Source organism: Nesoenas mayeri, assembly GCF_963082525.1.
Source record: "Nesoenas mayeri genome assembly, chromosome: 15".
Lineage (NCBI taxonomy): Eukaryota > Metazoa > Chordata > Aves > Columbiformes > Columbidae > Nesoenas > Nesoenas mayeri.
Genome location: NC_137559.1, coordinates 989,315 through 1,008,399, shown reverse-complemented (window position 1 = coordinate 1,008,399; position 19,085 = coordinate 989,315). Strand labels below are relative to the sequence as shown.

General features: G+C 48.4%; 1 protein-coding gene across 1 annotated transcript in view; it reads right to left on the bottom strand.

Moving 5' to 3' along the window:
- Positions 1–17,638, bottom strand: part of FAM20C (FAM20C golgi associated secretory pathway kinase) — a gene marked incomplete at its 3' end in the record, with an annotated part of 53,059 nt that extends 35,421 nt beyond the window's left edge. Inside the window, exons 1-3 of the mRNA XM_080354127.1 lie at positions 16,602–17,638; positions 14,576–14,748; positions 6,138–6,216 (exon numbers count right to left, since the gene is read on the bottom strand). Of these exons, the coding sequence (XP_080210253.1) occupies positions 6,138–6,216; positions 14,576–14,748; positions 16,602–17,113 (764 nt within the window). The 5' untranslated portion in view covers positions 17,114–17,638. The remainder of the gene's footprint in view (positions 1–6,137; positions 6,217–14,575; positions 14,749–16,601) is intronic.
- Between the last annotated feature and the right edge of the window lie 1,447 nt (positions 17,639–19,085).

The following is a 19,085-nucleotide window of genomic DNA, read 5'->3' as shown; positions in this document are numbered from 1 at the left end:
TGTTTCCCCTTCCTGGCTGCCAGCATGGTGAAATGCCGCTGTCACGGATCCCTGCAGATCCTAATCTAAATGGACAACCTTTGAGCTACCTGGACTTTGCAGACTTTGACTCTGGGGTCATTTCGTAAACATGCTTGCAGAATTTGAGAACGAATTTCTCCTGGGCTGGATGGATCAATATTCAGGCAGCAGCTGCTGAGCTGTGGCACAGGGAAATGCGGCACAGTGGCAGACACAAGGCTGGATTTCACTGCTGTCCAGGGGCATCAATCAGCCTCGATCTTCATCCAGCTCCCCTTGAAGTCACTGAACATTTTCCAGCCTGCATAAAGGAGATTTGGGCCAGAAGCACCGCTGAGTCCTAAACCCCAGTTTGCATTGAAATACTGAAGAAGCCTGATCTGATGAACGGGATTAGCTATGAAAGAGAAAAACAGTTCCTGCATAATGTACTAAAAGTTAAAGGACTAAAATACTACACAGCAACCTCTACTGTCCTTATTTAGGACCACATTCAAATCTCATGCACTTTAGATATCAAGGGATATAATTAATCCAGTTTACTCCAGATTTACTCCTGATGTAAGTACAACCAACCCTGCCTGCCAGCCTCACTCAGTACACACTGCAGCAGGGCTTGGTACGTAAAGATTTGAACGCCCTCAAAAAGCCTGAAATCTCATTGACGAGGCCCACACAATATCTGATTACTGATTATTACTTCCAGCAGCAAAGGAAACATTTCTTCTTCACGATGAAATGCACCTATATAAACTGAACACCGAGATGATCAGCTTCAGCCTTCCCAACCGGTTCAATCAGCCTCAGGGCTGCAGTAATAAATACACCTTGTGCAGAACCAGCCTCCCCCAGTGACCGGTACGGCAACGCGGCTTGAGCCGAGCGGCACCAGAGCAGCTGGGTTTGTGCTCTGCCCAGCGAGCGCCCCGTCGGGTTTCACGCAGCACGCTCCAGGGTGCCAAGTGCTAATCCTGGACGGCTTTAGCACAGCAGCTACTGTGTGCACATCTCACTTCTCTGGCTGCTCAGAGAAAACATTGCAATTTGATTTAATTGCTATGTTGACTTATAGCAGTATGTTTATACTGGATGCCTGCCAGCTGAAATGCAACAGGTTTGCAAAATGTATTTCCTCAAAACAGCATGATGTGCAATGTAATAGGGAAAGCAATCTTCCCGTGGCCCCGATTCTGAAGTTCATTTCAACTCCTCTGACTTGGAAGGAATGCCACCAATTTGGAAGAATTACACCAGCCTAATTGATATGATAATCAGGCCTGAAGGCTGCGTTTCACAGGTACAACAGTCACACTGCAGCTTCGGAGAGGGAGTATAAATGTAGGAAATTAAAGCAATTAACAGTTGTTTGCATTATGGGGATTGTTTGGCCTATTTAATGTCCCTATCAAAAGACGCAATATTTGTTCAGCAATCCTACAAGAAAATAAAAGAGAAACTTAAAGAACACTGTTAATCCTTTGCCACTATAAGTGTGGCATTTAAAAGCCAGCAATAAGCCGAGCTTTGCAGATCAAAACAAAAGCACTGCCATCCCCATGACCTTGGCTGCCACATTCCAGCCCAGCTACCAGCACCTATGGCTCTGAGCCAAGGGATATGCTATAGGACCACGACAGAGGCTGAGAGGCGAGGGTGCTTGTTTTATTCCTGCAGAGCACCAGCTTTGCACCGGACCGTGCCCACCGGCTTGTTCTGTGCCTGGCCCGGGGAACCAGGGGCTGCTCCCAGTGTGGTTTCTGTTGCCGCTCCAGGAGGGGCAGCAGGGGCAGTGTCACCCCTGTGAGCCGCAGTGTTTGACCAGGCCATGAACGGGGCTTCAGGAGACGATCACCTGGGGTTCAAGGAGACGGGATTTCACGACCTCAGCAGTCCCTGCCGGCCCGGTGTCGCTGCTGCCAATCGCTTCTGCTTTAAGGCTTTAGCAGCAAACTTCAGCTACTGAAAGAAAGAGCCATGTGGCTCCTACTAATCCTGTACCATGGCTTGTAGGAACAAAAGAAAAGGAAAAAGATATTAAAAAGATCAGGCAAAACCTAAAGTTGGAAGAGAAATGGCTTTTGTCTCAGTTTCAGTCAAAAGAGAGTTCACTAGGTACAATAGTATGGAACAAATTGAATGGAACAAATAAACCTCAAAGAATTTATAATGAATCCCGTTTCTACACGTTTCTACAAAGCAGCCTATAGAACTAGGAATGAGAGATGTCGTGTGCGAACACATACCACAGCACGCTTTTCTCACAACTACTATAGCAAGATATCATTTTATATTCGATCCTATTTGTTTTTTCCACAAGGAACTGTAAAAACCTCTCTTAAAATCCTGGCAGCAGCGTGTGCTGTAGGAATTCTGACACTCATTCTGCTGGAGCACAATCTCCCCCTTCAAGAATAAAACCTCGCGAGGGGAAAACCAGTGTGTTGGGTTTGTTGCTGAGCCAGCTCTTTAACTCCAGCAGCCAGCAGAAACAAAGGGAAGCCAAATAACACTATACCGTGTGTGTTCCTTTGGAACAAAAAAGCCAAACCCCTTTGAAATGTATGGTTCTACACCATCCCTACCTGATAAACCATTCAGAAAGCTGCGGTTGCAGATAGCAGCGATCACGCAAATACATTTCATTATGCTGTACGACACGAGGACAGTTAGAGACACTAATCACGGCAGAAGGGGAGGCTGCTATTTTTTTCCTGTCCCATATGGTAATAATTTTCTATGATTGAACTGTTATGAGCTAAATAAAACTACACATTTAACTGTAAGATACATTGCAAATACATTAAATCTTCCCTGGACTTTTAGCAAATACTCACTTTTTCTATGATGTATTTGGAATTAGCAAAGGAATTGACACCAGGCTATAGGATTTATAAATAGATTTGGCTTCCTCTGTAATACTTTACAGGCAATTATTTCAGAAATGAAGATGCAGTGCCACAAATAAATAAAATAATTGCGGCTGATGAGGCTTCATTTACCAGTCTCACATCTCCCTGGCTGCTGAGCTCCCCTCCTCTCATTTGCTCCACTAGCCCGAATCCATGAGCAGCTGAAGAGCCGTCAGTTAATGTCAAACACTGAGCACAATCGGTGCCAAAGGCGGATTCTGGTTTGCCCAGCTCCAATCCTGCTTTCCGGAGCTGGCTTGCTCCCTGGCTCAACGCAATGTGGAACCGGGAGGCCGGGACACAGCGGAGCGAGTCAGTCGAGTTCTGGTTTCCAGCCATGTGCCAGGGAGCACATCCTGCGGTGAGTGCCCTGCAGAAGTCACTGCCAGGTCACCAGCAGGGGCCCGGCTGTGGCCGGAGAGGTTGCATGGTCCCCTCTATCTGCCGCAATCCTGCTCAGACAGGTATCAGCTCAGTTTGGAAGGTGCTGAGCGCAGCTGTGTACAGCAAACCAGCTTCCCAGGCCGTTCACGTGAATCACCCCCGGGTAGAGACTGGCCCGGTACCTACTTGTTATCCTGCATGTGCCTCACACCACTTCAGTACTTCGCATCTCAGACAGCAGGAGAAACTCAGGATTATCCATTTTCCTTGGTATTAGGCCTGAAATCCTACTGCTGCCAACTCTGTTCTCTGAAGAACAGTGTCTCAGTTCAGTTTAACGCAGAGACGCCACCCACACTGTCCCCTCCAGAACCGAAGAGATGAATCGAGGCCCTGGGCACCCAGTGCTATTTCATGGCTGTGTGACCTGGGAGTCAGGAAGAAGGCTGCTTGTACGAAGAGGCTTATCGACTCAGAGAAAAGCATAATTTCTGCTGTTTTGAAAAGCCATGGAGCTGATACCACAGTAACAACTGAAACGCGTAGGGTACCCCGCATGGAGATGGCCTCACTATCCTCCAAGGGCTTCAACAAGCAGAAAACACAGAGCATCAGAAAAAGCCTGGAAGGAGTTTAGGACCTGAAGAAGGTCCTACAAGAAGTCTCCTAACTTTAAAGCCTGATTTTTTATTGTTTTTGGTAGTCTAGGCTGCTTATTCCTGTATAAAGAAACGATGCTGCACACCCGTCTGAGAATGTCATCAACAACCGTCCACAAGCTGGTGAGAGGCCAACGGGACCAGATGCCAAAGGAGCCGGGATGATTTATGCTAGCCAAGCATCTGGCTCCCTGTTCCCTGCTCCCAGAATGAAGACAAATGCTTGCAAACATCCTTATTCAAAACCAGTAATGTGTTGAGGAACGCTCAGCACAAACGCAGCAGCATTGCCACCGCAAGGTGTGCTGCCTGGGAACGCAGCTGCCGAACGCTTTAATGCTGCTTTTCCCAGTGGCGTATGGAACGCAAAGAGCAGTGAGAAAATAGGGTGTTGCTGCCCTCCAAATCAAGCAAAGGGAATGATTAAGACATCACCATTTTCTGTTATTGTTCTAGCGGATGGTGGTAATTGCTTCTACACAGGATCGTGGCTGTACCTCTACTGTCATCCATCATCTTGCCACGGCTGTGTATAGTACAGTAGAAATCCTAAACTTTGGATTTGACCTCATTAGCATTCCCAGAATTACAATGTCACGCCAATGATAAAGATTGAGATTATCTGCATCTGCGCAAATGGACCAGAGACAAATGACACACTGAGCAAAAAGCCAACAGCACAACCACAATTCTGCCAGATGCTTAAAGGCTGCTTGAACCTGCCTAGTTCTTGATTTCACATGGGGGACAGGACACAATTAGGAATTGTGCTAATAGGCATCAAATTTACAGATGCAGGGGGATGGACCCATGCACTGATGATCTGAGGATTCCGAAAGAGGATGGGAAGATGGTGGAAGATGCTCCCTGACACCACCTCCTCCTGACTCATCAGTAGTACCCGTGCTCCGTCTGAGCTCTCCCAGGCAATCAGGGGTCTACTAGAAACATGGAGAAATTCGCGTGCAGTTTGGGAAATAACACAGAGCCCTTTGGCCTTTGCGCAAACGCCACGTGCTGCCTGGAAGTCCACAGGATTTCCTTGTGATTCCTGGTATAAATGCACGTAAGGAGGGTCCCTACTCAAACCTGGGCTGAAGGAAAGTGGGTCAATTATTTGGCCCTTCTGGCAGTCAAATAAGATCAAGTCAATGTGTACGTGTCTGGGGTCCGTCTAGAGCAAGTTCTAGAGCGAAGCAGGGCATTCCTGAGCCTGCAGGCAGCAGCTCAGCCCCCGCGCTGCTCCCTGCCACAGCTGTAACACAACGCCAGCACATATTCCAAACCACTCATTCTCAGCTATTTTAGTCTTTTATGGACCATCCTAGAGGAAATTAACTGAACTTCCCTACAGTGGAAACAAAAGAAAGAAATGAATTTATTATTCCAGTAGTACCCTTGATACAGATACTGAGTAGCTTCATTAAACATTTTGCAGCCCCAAGTGCCTTTGCTAAACCCTCTACAATAAGCACAGAGTCGTTTTCCTTATTACAACACAAACATATGGGTCAGGATTCAGAACTCATTTACATCTGCTTTGTATCTGAACAACTTCCCCCATCTCAATGGGATCTGGGCAGGTGCAGATCAAGGCTGCATCATCCCAGTCCCTTCCTTTCTCTCCAGATTCATTACCTTGCAGCACCACTTTCAGATAAACTCATTTTCACAGTGTCAGCAGAGCCACAGCCAAGTGACTAATACAACCCCTTAATGCAAATAACAATAAATCAACGGATTAAATTATAATTTATCAGACAAATACTATTTAGCTCTTCCCAAAGCTGTTGTGAACTCTCTTGCCTGGTCATATTCCAGAGGCGCGCTGACACTAGATAAAGCTCAGACCTGCAGAGTAAGTTTACATAAGGAAGAAACGCTGAAAACATCCTGTATTTATGATGGGAGATTTCACAGAGACTGGAGTGAATAACATTCCTGAGAAGACTGTAATGGATCTGAAGTCTCCTCGGTATCTCTTCCAGAGACCAGTCCAGCACGGCCAGGCTTGGGCAGCCCCTGCGCCCCGCACTCCGCAGCAAACCCGGGGAACCAGGCGCCGCAGCTCTGAGATACCACAGCAAGACTTTAACTGCTTAGGAAATGGCAACAGGCTATTCCACCACAATTTCGCTTTGTAACACAGACTTCTTGAACTTACTTCATTGGTTTGAACAACGCTTGTCCGTAATTCTGGAATGTCATGATCAGCTTCAGCTGGGTTCCTCCTGATTTCATCGCTGTGGGAAAACAAAGCAAAACAAAAAACTGCTTTAAAATGCTGCGTGTGGATGTACTTACATTTATCACTGAGACAAAATCCTGGATCTTTTGCTCTGTATTAGACTCAGCACTGTGGTATCTGAGCACCAAGCAGGGTAATCCTAAATGGACAACAGATTATTCAGCGGGTGCAGAGCAGGGGAGGGCTCTGAGCTGCCAACCAGAACTAAAAGTGGATTGTACTCCCTCATATGTCTTTGTCTTCTTCAAATGGCCACGATAGGCTCCATAAGCACCCTAATTGAACAGCATGTATAGGAACAGACCACTGGAGTCTTGTTTTCTCCACCTCCAGTCGCTTTTTTAGTTTCTTTTGACAAGGAACACACGTTGGGAAAGGAGATGGAGAAGACAACTGCAGCTGGGATGTGCAGCCCCATGCGCAGCAGACATCCTTAATTAAAACTACAAACAGATACTGCAGCAATCTCTGATCTCTGCTGCGATTTGAATAGCTGTTGCTGAGCAGTAGAGATATGTAAATCCACCTCCTCTGTGCACACAGAGATGTATCCAGGCCCAACCGTTGACCTGGAGGGGTCCCGCGGTGGCGCACAGCGCCAGCAGCGCTCTGCGTGGCGGCTGGCGCAGGGACTGCACCCACGTCACACGCCGAGGGCGCCTTTGCCCAAACACCAAATGCACTCACTTCCCCGTTGGGAGCCCATGCAAATTTAAGACTGACATTTATTCATACCAACACAATATCATGTTTAACAGTCAGATTATGGTGTTTCTAAAGCCAGAGTGATTTTTTTTTATATATATATATATAAGAATTCATAAAAATGCATTTTACTTAATGATAAGGTTGCTTAAGAAAGATAAACATATACTTGGGCAAATCAGCTGCTTTTTTAGCATCTCTATCAAAACAGCTCTGAATAAATGAAATGACCCATACCCTGACTCGTAATTCATTTCTGTGTTTGGAAAGGGAGGCCGTGGCCGTCACGTCTGTGTGGATGAGTCAGTCCTTCGAAAACGCTTCCTACAAATGATGGGATAATCAATCCTTCTTTACAGTTCTGACAAAACCTGTGCCGACTGGAAATCTGCACCAATGGCAAGTTACCTTGCTCTGCACATTTTGGCTCAGAGTTGCCCTTGTTCCACCTATACAGCTTGTACATTTTTTTCTCTCTAACCAATGCCATTAGCTACACGCCTTTTTAATTACTCATCTCTATGCCTTATTACTGGTAGGTCATCAGCTCCCTTTCTGCACTTGTAATCTATATTTTTGCAACAAAATGCTATGCAAATCTGGTCAGTGTAATTATACTTCTGGAATAAAATCCCTCCTGCCTTGCTGTTTTGCTGATCCCAGCCTCCTCTTGCATTTGCAGTTTATCCCAAAGGAATAAACAAATAATTAGAAACTAAAGGGCATTAAATAACCTGCACTGAACAGGTAAAGCAGAAGCACGTGGCTTTTGCAGATTAAACTCGCTCTCTTGTGCAGAACGGGGCTGTTGATCTGCACCTGAGGGAAGAAGGAGCAGGAGACCTTTTCATAGCCAGCCCAGAGCCTGCAGGCAATGCAAAGCAGCTTAGAGATCAGCTCCGGCTCCTCTGTGAGACACAGATGTCCAAATACAGCAAAGATTCTGTAAACCCATCAGTGAAAAGGGAAGGATAGAACCTATTTTGAAGTACAGCTGGGAAGCCAAATGTTTGAAGAAGAAAAAAGGATGATCCAGCACGCCCTTCTCTAAGCTCAGAGTTTCAGACAGACTAAGAGGACTGGCTTCTCAGCAAATCGAAGCCACTCGGCGGATAATGATTTTGTTAGCAGCCGAACTCAACAATGACTGTGTCATCATCAAGCAGGGAAACGCATGAAGAAGATTAACAATTTGGAATAATTCTTCCATGAGGCACAAAGGCCTGGTTTTCTGTCAGAAGGAATTGAGCTGAAGTAAGACAAAAGCATCTCCGTGGTCTTTTTAGATCCATCTTATTGTATTGCCTTAATTGGCTGCAATAGTAGCCTCGACCAAACACAAGTTTTGCTGGCGTGTTGTTCCTCCACGGCTGCCAGGAGTAAACTTTGGACGTCCCCAAAGCAGAGAGTGCCACTGGTGGGAATGGTGTCCCATCCTGCTTACGGTAGGGCGCGCTGCAAGCCACCGCATTGTGGACAACAACCCGTGCCAGAGCTCCTCGTTGCCCTCGCCCCACGTCATCCAGACTCCCATGCACATATTCCCAGTGTGTTCGTTCAGTGACACGGATGTGCTGGCCAGGCTGGAGGTGACTTAAAGCCACCCTCCAAGTCTAGACTAGTTGGAGTCTAACATTGTAATCCCTGCAGAGAGGGAAACACCTGATCTTAGACTGTCCTTTTGAACTCAACATGACCCTTCATGCACCTCTAAACTAAGCGGGCTTGGGAGCAGTCCAGTGTGCCCAAATCTGGGGAGTGGCAAAGCCAGGAACAACCAGATCTCATTGGAGATAGTTCACGTAGACCTCTAGCGCATGTTACACCCCTTGTCCTAACTTAGTGCTACATCTGCTTACTGGCTTCCCTCACATTTCTGAGCTGTATTCCTTCAGGATCTCCATTTCCTACTCATGCCTCAGTTAAACACGTCCCTCTGGCCATTATGGCCAAGCAGTGGGAGCCCCGTCGTCTTCCAGGAGCTTATGCCAAACAAACATTGTTTGCTTATGTGGAGATGCCCTTCTCCCTTTACCTACTGCCCACAGGAACATTTCTGAAGGATTTATAATACCCAGAAGCAACATATACCATTTACAAAGAAACGGGAGGATGGCACATCATTGCAACCTGTCACATCTACGATCAGCAGGCTTAGGTATGTTCAAGAAGGCCTTGCAACGTACGGCAGTACTGACTCCAAAGGAACCGCCAGCCACTCTCTGAATTCACCTTCTCTTTTAAGGTTTCTGAATATACTCTAATATAACAGGCCACGAACAGCTCTGTAAAAGACTTCATAAATCTGGTAGCTCCCAGCAGGTACCTCAAATCAAATCTCATACAGCTTCTGGACATGCTGGCACAGCGTTAAAAACAAATCCCCATACAATCATTACTTTGTCTCTTCAGGCAACTCAAAGCCTCTCTTTTCCCCCCAGAGCAGAAGGGAATGGAAAGCAGCATTAACCTCTCCTGTTAACCCAGTGCAAGGGCTCCTGGGTGTGATCAGAAATCTTCCGAACTTCAGGAGGCCTTGCAGAGAATTCCCTGAGATATCTCTTGTTTGAGTGCCTATGAGACCAGAGGCTTTTCCAAAGACGAGGGAAACTAGTGCGATTCCTTCTGTTTTCTCTGACAGACTTCGGATCAAGCCTCCAAAAATCCCCGCTCCATTGACATCCATTGTCATGGCCACGTGCCGTGTGTGCTACTTCCCCACTTTGTCCTCTCACCAGTACAAGAACTGAATTCCCCTCCTGAACCAGACACCATCCAACATGAAAGACACACACCTATCCTCTCCCTATTATCTTTTTATAACTGTGTGCTACAAGCTTTCTCTCTCTTCTAAAGCATCTGGTACTACCCCTGATAAAGACCAAATGCTCCCCAAAGGGATTGGACCCAAAAGGATCTGGAATTTGAATTGATCTGGCTTTCCAGCTCCTCTGTTTGCTGCACAACAGCCCTCATCCCACTAGCCGGTCTAGAGCCTGTGGTGCTCTGATGGGGAGCACCAGTCCCAGCGGGATCTCTGAATCCAGCCTTTGGCCAGAACCCAACAAGTCTTTGAAATGTATGTAATTACGCAAGGCTAACGCCTGAGAAGTGAGATCCAGTCAAAGCCTGGGACGCAGTAACATCTGAAACAGAGGACATCCAGATCCATTTTGGATTCCTATTTATAGATCAAGCTTAAATCTAACATAAACATGTTGATTTGCTTTAGCAAGTAATAGTCTGCCCCCGGCTAGAGACACGGCTCTGCTGAAGCTGTAAAGAACACATTTCAAAACAAATTCAAGCCCTCATCGTCTCTTAATTTGTTCTTGTTCAGCCCATTCTGCTAACTTGTTTTTAGAGGCCTTTCTTGGTTTAGTCAAGACGGTAAAAGCCTTCTGGAGGGGAAGAGACCTCCAAAATCATTCAGAGGCTTTGTTGTACATTTTAAGTCGCCCCCTTTCATCTGGAGTTGTACATTAAATCAATCTCTTGACTTTTGGCAGAGTCATTGTTTTCTTATACAGTAAATCAGTGGTGCTACATTGCATTACGTTTTTCACATGTTCTCAATTGCACTTTTTCCCTTCCTTTGGAGAAGATGTTTATAATTTCCTTTAGCACCACAATCTAGGTTCAATTTTTAGCATCTTGTCTTTGTCTTTCCCCCCCTGATTTGCAGCAGAGTCCACCTTAGTTAATTACAGCATCCATCCACTGCCTAAGTAGTGTTGCGTGCTTGCTTGCTAATTAGTGCCTCTATGAACTGAAGGCATCGCAGGTTCAGAAATTAACTCTGTCAGGTAATATTTCCAAACCTTCCCAACCGGAGAATGTGAAGAATAAACAGAGAAAGCTCAGCTGAACAGAGGAATTCCAAAAGCCTGGTGTGCTCCCGGGCAGCCCCGCGACACAGCTCCAGCAAGACCGAGACCACGCTGCCCCAAAAACGCACCGCGCCACATGCGCCGCTAAACTGCTGACGGTGCTGCCGCAATTACGCACAGACATCTTGTAAGTATGCAAGAAAACAGCTAACGATGGTTATTTATGCATGCAATAAACAGCCATGAAAGGCAAAGGAAATATGCAATTGCCTGTGCTTGTGTTTCTTCCGAAAACTGGGTTTCAGCGCTCGGTGGAAAAACAATTCTCCCTGGGCTCCTATTTATGGCAGGAGGAAATTTTCAGTGAATTAAATCAAATTAAGAGCTATCCCTTTATGCTGTACAAAATGAATAGGAAATACACATATCGATGCAGGGCACAGAATACATCCTCAGCTGGAAAGCTCTGGGTAACCCTGTCCTTTTCGGGGCCAGCTCTAGGTGTCACTGTGGGAGCTGCATGTGACGCTCCTTCCCATCCATGGATTTGTTCCGTTTAAACTTCAACATCAAGAAAATGTCACCTTGGTGCTCCCTGCTCCTGGGAATTGCTTCTGTCACAGCTTTCACTTTCCAATAACACTGCACAGAGTCGTGTGAGCAGCTCTGATGGATGGAGAGGGATCAATCTGGTCACCAGTCTCCTTCATAAATAATGCAAGCTGAGCACAGAAATTACAATGTGGCAAGAAGGCTGTGTCGCTGCACTTTGGATCTAATTTCTGCAGATACCAAGAGCCTACACAGCAAATCACCTAATTCTGTCAGAGCCAAAGCAAATCTCAATACTGCAAAGAAACTAGATAAAGCAGTATCCCATTTCATCTAATGCACATAAGCCTGTATATTTAATTGTCCTGCTTGCAAAAAGCAGCCTGGAGATTGGGCATTAGGAAGATTCCCATTTATTTTATACTTCTAATCTCACATCTTTGCAGCTGCCTTAAAAAAACAAACAAACAAAACCCAGAGAAATTAGAAAATATGCAGGAATAAGCAAAATAATATAACAGCCCTACCTATAAGTGTCCTTTGGTCAAATATATTACCCTTCATTAACCAGCTTACATGCTTTTGAATCCCTGCTGCTGCTCTGCAATAAAGCTGAAAACTGGCAGGTATTATTTTAAAAGATGTAGTTTTAAACACCCAGAGAATCTGCAACGGAAGAGATGCTGCACCATGTAAAAAAATGTTATATATATATATATATAAACAATATGCTCTTTCTTGCTTTCCAACCTGACTGAAGGCTGCTGAACCTCCACAGAGGCAGGCAGAGGTTCACCACCAAAATTCAGATCCCCTTTCATTTCCATAGGTTTGATTTTAGACTGGGATTTATGTGTGGGAATCATTCCCTGTCAGTTCCCACAGCGACCAATCCCAATCCCAATGTACCTCGTGGTTTAGTTTATGGGAATTATAGCGAATCACTGACAGAAACCATGGCTCTATGTTATTCTTAGCGGCTCAAGAGGCCCCACCGTGCTCTGAAGAGCCTTGTTCAAACATTAACAGAGAGACAATCCCATAGGAAATCGCTAATAACAATCATAAATCTTCCTCTGTGGCCCTTTCCCCCCATTGATCTGAAAGCTCCATCAAAACCATAATTAACGGAAACCTCATGACACATCTCTATGACACACGAGGTGAAATCATGGCCCCAGGGAAGTAAATGGCAAAACTTCCACTTACATCACCCCGGGCAGCATTTCACTCCTGGTTTTTCTGATGCCCGTTTTGCTGCTGGGTTAACTGAAGCATCGAGAGGTTAAGCAACATTCCCAGAAGCACAAGCGAAGATCAAGCCCAGAAGATCAAGGGAAGAGTGAGTACTAAACTGCGCTGCTCATTCCTACCTCCCTTCCTCTCCCACCACCTTCTGCATCCCCGCATCAGCCTTAAGCACCTCCCTGCTCTGAGAAGTGACAAACTTCACAGCTCCAACGCCACCACGTTTGCTGCAAACACCGCTCTCCTGCACAGACAACACCGCTGAGCTCCGCCGTGTTGAAGAGGTAAATAGAAATCGATACACTCAGCAGCCGTGCAGCACGAAACACCATTACGGCAAATGCATTTAGTGTAAACCTCAGTAGATGAGCCAGGAGATGGTTGGTTTGAGCATCATCTCTGCACAGAGCTGGGGATGGTCTGGTCACTACCAGGGGCACTGCTGCTCTCTGCGAGGGACAGGAAAGGCACGGCCTCCATCCTTTCCTCCTCGATGGATGTGCTCAGAAACCAACGTTAACACACGTGTTACGAAGTGCTGGCTCAATCCCCAACCACACGTGTCACTACGTTCCAGAAATCATTTGGTTTTGAAGGGAGAGGTGGTGGCAGGGGAGGGCTATGGCAAGGACAGAATCCCCTGGTCGTGTCTGTGCGGTGCCCAAGTTACCCCAGCACAGAGCAGAGTGGGGCAGAGCCTGCTGCTGGCCACCTGTCACACCTGAGCCGGAGAAGGGTCAAACGTGAGCTCCCTGATGAACCACTCCAACCCAGAGCTTTGGGAATAGGAAACCCATGACAGGTTAAGAAACAGGCCTACGTTTGCTCTTTTTCATGAGCTCGGTGTCCACTGGACTTTTGGATACAACACGTGGGATGGCACCTGGGTGCTGCAAACTGCTTTAGCCAAACCAGAGCCCAGCGCAGAGCCGTGTGCTGCGCACAGCTCATCGAGGAGGCCAAGTTCTCCTCTGGCGCTCTGCATTCCACACCTGCTCCATCCGGATCAGCTCCATCAGCCCACTCTGGATGGCCAAGGATGCCCCTTATTCCTGCTCAGCAGCCCATGATTCACACAATGGGAACTGCAAGCCTGGGGCTGCTCTGGCTGTTCCCGCGCAGCCCGGTTCCTGCTGAAGCCAGGGGAATTTTTGCCTTGCAGGGTTACAGACCCGCTGACCTCACCCGGCAGCGCCAGCACACCATCAGCACTTTCACAGAGCTCCTGCTATTTCATCCCTCTGAAACAGACTTAGCAACCTTGTGGTCAGCGTAAGTAACTCAATTTTCTGCGTGGCCGGCAGGAACCGCTGGCTCTGCTGCAGCTTTCTGCCTCTGGAAACCACGGGGTGTGCATTTGTTTAGCATCCCAGGGGTTTCATTTGGGGTTGTGCTTTTTTTTCCACTCTGCATCTACGCAGCTAAATTCAAGGAGACACACCGTGCCATTAAACAGCCCTGGAGAAAAACCCCAGACTGTGTCACCTTGTTTAACCAGAGCCAAAGGCTGACATGGGCACGTCCCCGTTGTGCATTTACAAGCAGGACCAGCAGAGCCGGACTCTGCTGAGCTCCCTGCGCGCTGCCCGGGGACGCTCAGCTCCGCGGAGCCCGTGGCGCCCGATGCTCCCGCACCCATCGCTGCAGGTCAGAGCTTTTAAATCATAACCAGCAAATAATACAAATCTAGCCCGTGTAAGATGCTATCTGCTTTCTGCCTTCTTTGTTTTTGTTATTGTATCTATTTCAAATAACCAAACCGGGCACTTTCAGGCTGATAGTGACTAAAAGATGTCTGAAATGAATGGGGTTTGCCTTGCTGGCAGATTTTTCAATGATTCAGGTGATGCAGAGCTGGAGATATCTCGTCATGTTTAAGAGGGAAAATGAGCGCACAAGTCAGGACGCAATGTGGCAGCACACCAGAGAGCAGCCACGCGAAACATCAACACTCAAGCAGCGACGAGATCCTGAACAATGAGCAAATCATCATAACAAATTATATAGATCCAAACATACCAACACTGGTTATCTTTTGGGAGACCAGGTCTTGTAGTAAAGCTTCAATTGCAGGATTATGTCTGGAATACAGCTCGTACCGATTAATGCCAATGTGGAATTTTAACCAGTTTGGGTAGGAGTCTATGGAGGTTTCTCCAGTTGGTAAAAATTCTTCATTATCTTCATTTTGCCTACCACCAAAAAAAAAAAAATAAATAAATAAAGGAACAGCATAACAAAAACCCAAAAATGAGGAGAAAGAAACAAAGTTACAGTTTGTAACAGTCATCGAGAAACAGGGCTTCACAATGTGACAACCTGGGGAGGCAAAGCACTCCAGACACCGGGCACTGGGAATGCCCCCGGTTCGTCCCTCCTACCTGGGGAAAGGGGGGACGGATTTCACCTGCTCTCTTCATGCCTGATTTAAAGCCCATGGAAGCCAGGAGCAAAATTCAGGGTGACATCAGTGAGCGTTAGAGGCCCTTCCATAGCAGAAACACAGAGCTGCGAGTATCCTGCTGGGTTCGGGTTGTGTTATGTTGCACCCATCTTTTACAAGTACGTATGACTCAAACAACAGCATCATCCCCAACATTCAGTTAACGGGGAGCTGGCTGTGGAACCCAGGAGTGCAGCCGTAACTTGACCTGCTGTACCAAATGCTCCCACCCTCTCCTCTTCTCTATTTTAAATAGCGAGAATGAGGAGAAACTGGATCACTCTGAACTGGTTGCTAAAGAATAACTCTGGCTGGTTTTGCCCTTCCCCAGCAGTAGGATAGTATTACAGAAAGACTTGTTAAAATGACTTTTAACTCCTAAATTTCATGTTAGTTCTGTGAACTTTGGCTGCAGTCATTAAGGAAAATATGTACAGCAGGCAGCTGCATGTGGACATCAATGATTTCACTCTTCACCTACTGCATATACTATCACGCAGCTTCAGTCCAGGAGTCCACTGCTATTTTTAGTCATCTCCAGATGTTCAAAATTGTGACTCTTTTTCTTCTTTTATTTTTTCCTCTCAGAGAAACCAGAACTTTTTCAGTTAATTTCGCTTCACAGTCAGTTTTGATCATTAGATGGCAAGGGCCTGCACAATCCACATGCTCATGGGGCGGAAATCAGAACCATTTATCCCCTTTTTCCAAAGGTTTAGATCATGCTGGCTGCTCCATGGCCTGACAGAGCTCTTTGCACGGTACAATGCAGCTGTTTAAACATCACAATGTCCGTGCGTTTGGAAGAGGGTGCTGTTGGATTAGACAAGCCTTTGGATTTTTCGGTCACTGAAATTTCTCAGCGTTTCTTACAAGCCAACAGGGCACACGATTCACAGAGGCAACTGGCTGCTCTCAAGGCTGGAGAGCAGCAGCGGTGCTGGGACACTGGGAATTCATTGAGGGTGAAAAATGTTGCACAGAGCAGACCCAGAAGGCAGAGATACCTGCTGGCATGAACGCCTTTGGGATGTTGGGCCTTGCTTTTGAGAAAAGTTAATGTATTACTGCCTGGCCTCACTGCTTGGCCCCTCCGCCCCTGCGTGGGAGCGGAGGAAGGCACTGGGGAGGGCTCACTGTGGGCTTGCCCTCTTTCTTACAGTTTTTCCAGCAGCATCTGCCTCTGGCTACAGCTGGAGCTGGGATACGGGCGTACGGACCCCTGGCTGCAGCACTCCAGCCTCCTCATGCTCCTGTGTTTATTCTGCATTTCACAGCATTTATTTTTGGAGGAACACAACTGGCCAAGCCTGTGTATGATTTCTCCTTTTCCCGGTGACACCGGATCGCTCTGTTTTAACCCTCTGCCTACTCCAAACCAGCCAACACAGCAATTCTCATGACCCCCCCGGCTAAAAACCTACATGATAAAATGGAAGGTAGCGACCCGGGGAAGCGCAGTGCCACGTTTCCACATCGGCCGCCCAGCACCCCGCCGGGCCTCCCCCGCACCCCGGGGGCACCGCTGCCCGGGGCAAACCGCACGCTTGGTCCCGAGCCGAGCCAAAGCGGGCCGCCCCCCGCCCCCCGCCCGGTACTCACCACTCGGGCTGCTCGGCCGCCCGGGGGTTGAACCTGATGTCGCTGTTGACATTGAAGAGGAGGTCGCCCTCGGCGAGCGGGGGCAGGGCGGCGCGGTACAGCGGGTGCTGGAACAGCGCGGCCAGCGGGGCGGCGGCGGCGGGGGGCGGCGGGCGCGGCGCCCCGGGGTTCATCAGCCGCCGCGGCCGCGCCGCCGCCGCCTCCCCCCCGCCGGCCGCGCCGCCGCCGCCGCCGCCCGCCGCCCGCTCCGCCGCTTCCCGCGACTGCGAGGAGAGGTTGGAGCCCGGCTCGGCGCTGAAGTCCTGCAGGATCCGCAGCGTGTGCTTGCCGGGCCAGCGCGGGGCGGCGCGGGGCGGCGCGGCCGCGGGCGGCGGGCAGGAGCAGCCGGGCCGGCCCTCGGTCCCCCGGCGCTCCAGCCGCGGCAGCAGGTCGATCATGATGTGCATGGTGCAGGCGACGAGGAACACCATGAGGATCAGCACCCGGAACTTGCGGACCAGGAGCATTTTCATGGCCGGGGCGGCTAATAAATTACCGGGGGAGGGGGAGGGAGGGAGCGCTTTAGCGGAAAAAAGCCCGGGCGGGCGTGGGTCTTGCAGCTCCCCCCCGGGGCTTTGGCTTTCTCCTTTCGGATCGGGAATCGAGCGATCAAGTCAATAAAGTTATCTCCATAGGCGCAGAGGAATATACGGGCTAAAAACAATAGGTCCTCATTTCTCAGTATCATCAAGAACTTAGGAGGGGGAAGGAAAAAAAAAATTAAAAAGGAAAAAAAAAATATAAAAAAGAAGCACCGGAGCGAGCCTTTAAAATCAGCAGGAAAACAAAGCCAGCGGCATTGCAATATATAAAGCCATCTGTTCACGATTTCTCTCTCTTTTTATTACAGGGATCACAACAAATAGGGAAAACCGGCTCTTGAAGAGAAACCGGCATCCGACGCTAGCTTAGATTAAATAATTTTTTAAAAAACGGAGAGGAGGAGGAGGGGGAAGAATAATATTAAGAAAACCTGTGCGGAAAGGCGACGGAAGCAAAAAAATCATCCATAATATTTGGCTGTGCTGGAAACGCTGACTCCCTGTGAACTGACCGGTGATGCAGCAGAAGCGCCCTCCGCTCCTCTCGCTCCGTCTCTTCTCTGAGGCTGCTTAAGAACATTGGCTGGAAAACAATTTTCTTAGAGTGGTTCCTGTTTCTTCATCCATCGCGTCCAGTGCTTGGGAGAGATTCGTGTGTTCAGCTGAGCCCGAGCATGGGTGGCTGCTGTATCCGAGCTGCGCTTTTGCTTTGGCTTGGGTCGGTTTTTTTTGGCTGCAAAACTGTCTGATGGCACAACTGCAACATAAAGGTTAAATATGGCACAGGAGGGAAAAAAAAAACACAGAGGGGGAGGATTAGAGGAAAGAAACTAATATAAATCAGCAGAGGTTCTTTTCAGCAAAGAGGTCCCGTCTTTGATCTCTGCTGGGTCTTACAGAGCTGCCTTTTAGAGACAGAGAAAGGAAGAGAGAAGGGCGTGAGAGAAGGGAAGAGGGGAGAGAGATCTTTGGCAGGTGCAGAGTGAAACCTCTTTCAGCTACACTGAATTCTGGAGACTGGTTGGACTAGTAGCTCTGCAGCTCCAGCTTCCAGTGGGTGTGTTAAATATTATGAGCGAGCCATGATTCCTGCCTTCCTCACGTCATAGTTAGGAGATTGGCTAAATAAACGCTACAGTGATAGTAACAGGAAAACCTCAACCAAAAGCGGTTTTTTTTTTTGCTTTCCTCTCCTCCCTCCTTCCCAGCCCCCTTTTCATTCTACTGCAGCTCCAAGTGGGGCAAGGAGAGGGCGTCTGTTCCACAACGGTTTGCAAAATTAAAAATAAATAAATAAGTAAAAATAAAAATAAAGAAAATAATAGTGAAGCGTTAGCGGCGAGGGGAACGGGGAATGTGCGCTGAGGCGGCGGAGCGGGAGCGCGGCTGCGTGCCCGCGCTGGGAGCGGCGATTCTGCTCCGTCATTGTCTGCGCTGGAGCGCCCGCAGCCCCTCGCAAGGTCAGCGCGGGGAGCCGTGTGCGCCGCGTCCTTAGAGGAACAGGCTTTGTTCTTAATCCCAGGTCCTGCGGGCTGTGATAATCCGTGAGCGCCCTGCGGGGTTATCCGCCCTCCCTTCTGCTGCCGTTAGCTGCGCAGGCGACGCTGTGGCTGGGTGGCCTAATGGCTAATGGCGCCGGTGGCCCCGGGGCCGGGGCGGCTCCGGAGCCCAGCGGGTGCTGCTGGTGGTTTGCTGAGGTTGAGGGCAGGCCGGGGTGCAGGACGAGCCACTCCAGTGGTCTTCAGGTGATCAGACAGGGGTGCTCTGGGCTGCTGACTTTATCTTTGGGAGGGGGCTTCCATGGATTCCATAGTCCTTACCAGGGCTTAAACACTTCTCGAGTGGGGCTGCAGGAGGAATGAGAAAAGTAATGTGATTCTGCCTACAAAAGCAGAGTTCTACA